Source organism: Pyrgilauda ruficollis, unplaced genomic scaffold (assembly GCF_017590135.1).
Source record: "Pyrgilauda ruficollis isolate IOZ18807 unplaced genomic scaffold, ASM1759013v1 scaffold2335, whole genome shotgun sequence".
Classification (NCBI taxonomy): domain Eukaryota; kingdom Metazoa; phylum Chordata; class Aves; order Passeriformes; family Passeridae; genus Pyrgilauda; species Pyrgilauda ruficollis.
The window spans coordinates 1-2,777 of record NW_024522929.1 but is presented as its reverse complement, the minus strand read 5'-3'; the positions used below and the strand labels follow the sequence as shown (position 1 = coordinate 2,777).

Sequence of the window (2,777 nt, the reverse complement as noted above, 5' to 3'; positions counted from 1 at the left end):
TCTGGAACTCGAGATCGGTGAATGGACACTTCCCGGTGCTCAGTTTCCTTTGGAGATGGCACGAGATGCAGACGTGGGAAGCAATTCGCTACTGACTTACCAGCTCACCAGCCCCTCGTCCTTTAGTTTGGCCGTGACAGAGAACCCTGACGGAAGCAAGCAGCCAGAATTAGTGCTGGAGAGAGCCTTGGACCGAGAGAAGCAGAGCTCATTTGAACTGGTGCTGACGGCAGTGGATAGCGGAGAGCCCATGAGGTCCGGGACTGTCCAGGTTCGCATCAACGTTACTGACGCAAACGACAACCCGCCCGTGTTCAGTAAAAGAGTCTACGAGGCGAGAGTAGCGGAGAATCTTTCACTGGGGTCTCTGGTGCTCCGGGTACAGGCGACAGATGCAGACACGGGCTCCAACGGGCGGGTCTCCTACTCATTCGGCAACGCCGGACAGCATTCGTGCTTTGTTCACTGTCGACAGCGACAGCGGCGAGGTCAGGACGGTGGGGCCTCTCGATTTTGAGGAGAAGAATAAATATGTCTTCGGCCTGGAGGCGACGGACGGAGGCGGGTTAACGGCTCACTGCAAGGCTCAAATAGATGTCACAGACGAGAACGACAACGCGCCCGATATCACCATTCTTTCACTGTCGAGCCCAGTGCCCGAGGACGCACCGGCCGGCACCGTGGTGGCCCTGCTAAAAGTTCGTGACCGAGACTCCGGCGAGAACGGTCAGGTGTCGTGCGAGCTGTCGGGAGAGGCGCCGCTGTCGATCGTGGCGTCGTCGGGCGGCTCGTACAAGGTGGTGACGGCGAGCGCGCTGGACCGCGAGCAGGCGTCCGAGCACCGCGTGACGGTGGTGGCCCGGGACCGGGGCAGGCCGGCGCTGTGGAGCAGCACGGAGCTGGTGCTGGAGGTGTCGGACGTGAACGACAACGCGCCGGTGTTCGAGGAGGCGGCGTACAGCGCGTACGTGGCGGAGAACAACGCGGCGGGCGCGCTGGTGCTGCGCGTGCAGGCGCGGGACGCGGACGCGGGCGCCAACGGGCGCGTGAGCTACTGGCTGGCGGGCGGCAGCGCGGGCGCGGCGGGCGCGGCGCCGCTCGTGTCGGTGGAGGCGCGGAGCGGCGCGCTGTACGCGCAGCGCTCCCTGGACTACGAGCAGTGCCGCGAGTTCACGGTGGCCGTGCGGGCGCAGGACGGCGGCTCGCCGGCGCGCAGCTCCACGGCCACGGTGCGCGTCTTCGTGCTGGACCGCAACGACAACGCGCCCCGGGTGCTGTGGCCGGCAGCGGCGGGAGGCGGAGCCGCTGCGGCGCCGGGAGAGGCTCCGGGAGCGGCGGCGACTCCTTTCGAGGTGGTTCCGCGTTCGGCCGAGGCCGGGTACCTGGTGGCCAAGGTGGTGGCGGTGGACGCGGACGCGGGGCGCAACGCGTGGCTGTCCTACGAGCTGGTGCCGGCGTCGGAGCCGGCGCTGTTCCGCGTGGGGCTGCACAGCGGCGAGGTGCGCACGGCGCGCGCCGTGTCCGAGCGGGACGCGGCCAAGCAGCGCGTGGTGGCCGTGGTGAAGGACCACGGGCAGCCGGCGCTCTCGGCCACGGCCACGCTGCACGTGGTGCTGGCCGAGAGCTTGCAGGAGGCGCTGCCGGAGCTGAGCGAGCGGCCGGCGGGCGCCGAGGCGGCGGCGGCGGCCGAGCTGCAGTTCTACCTGGTGCTGGCGCTGGCGCTGCTGTCGGCGCTCTTGGTGCTGAGCGTGGCGCTGGCCGTGCTGGCGCGGCTGCGCCGGGCCGGGCCGCCCGCCGTGCTGCGCTGCCTGGGCGCGCAGCGCTTCTCGCTGGCCGGCGCCGCCTTCCCGGCCGACTTCTGCGAGGGCACCTTGCCCTACTCCTACAACCTGTGCGTGGCGGCGCCGGCCCGCGCCGTGCCCGAGGCCGCTTGGCCGCCGCCGCCGGTGCCCGTCCTGTCGGCGGAGGAGCTGCTGGGCGGCGATTCCTGCGAGAAGCCGAGCCCGAACACCAATCTCCCCTTTGAAGAGCCGCCCGCCAATTCCGACGCACTGCAGGTCTGTAAAGGGTGGGCTTCTTCTCTTTTTAAAAGTTTCCGAATCGTCGTCATTTTCCCCCGGGTATTCTCTGCATGGTCTCAGTGGTTATTTGTCATCTGTATCCCCAGGTAGTGGCGGAAGTTTTTAATTTTTCTCGGTAACAGCTTCAGTTGAGAGGCTTTGATCATAGCTTCCGTTCAGCTAGTGCCAGCATTTCTCAGTGTTTGTCCATTCTTCCCCGAATCGTGTTTATGTCAGTTGCACAGTCCTGTCTCTGTGACGGATTGAAGTAAGGAACGGGCTATCCCCCGTTCATGGAGAGCAGGAAGCACTTGGTTCTTCCTTGGTCACAGCTTCAGGTGCGAGGTTTTGTCTTCAACACTCGAGCTCTGTACATTAGAATTTGTTAGCAACATTGAATGCAGATTCGTATTTCTGTGGAAGATGAATGGCTGATTCTGCATGATTGAGTGGAGGAGAAAAAAAATCAAGAAAGCAGTGACACCTGGTGTTGGAGCTTTTATCCTTCCTGACTGATTTATTGAGAAACCGGGTGCTTGGAACTCGTGTATGGCTTTACCCAAACCCGTTTGTAAAACTTTGTTTTGTCCCTCTTCGACTTAGAATGGAAACGAACGTGGAAAATTCCATTCTCCATCCTGAGTGAAAAAGGAGGTTGTTGCCCCTTTTGTAGCTGGGGGGGTTATGCAGTAGTGGGACTAGATGACTTCGTTTTTG

General features: G+C 63.0%; 1 protein-coding gene across 1 annotated transcript; it reads left to right on the top strand.

Annotated features, from left to right (window-relative positions):
- The first annotated feature begins 43 nt into the window (after nt 1-43).
- On the top strand, nt 44-2,171 carry LOC121354679 (protocadherin gamma-B5-like). The gene is given in 2 exon segments (XM_041469442.1): nt 44-459; nt 461-2,171. Coding segments are annotated over 2 exon segments (2,115 nt in total). The 5' UTR covers nt 44-55.
- The last annotated feature ends 606 nt before the right edge of the window (nt 2,172-2,777 follow it).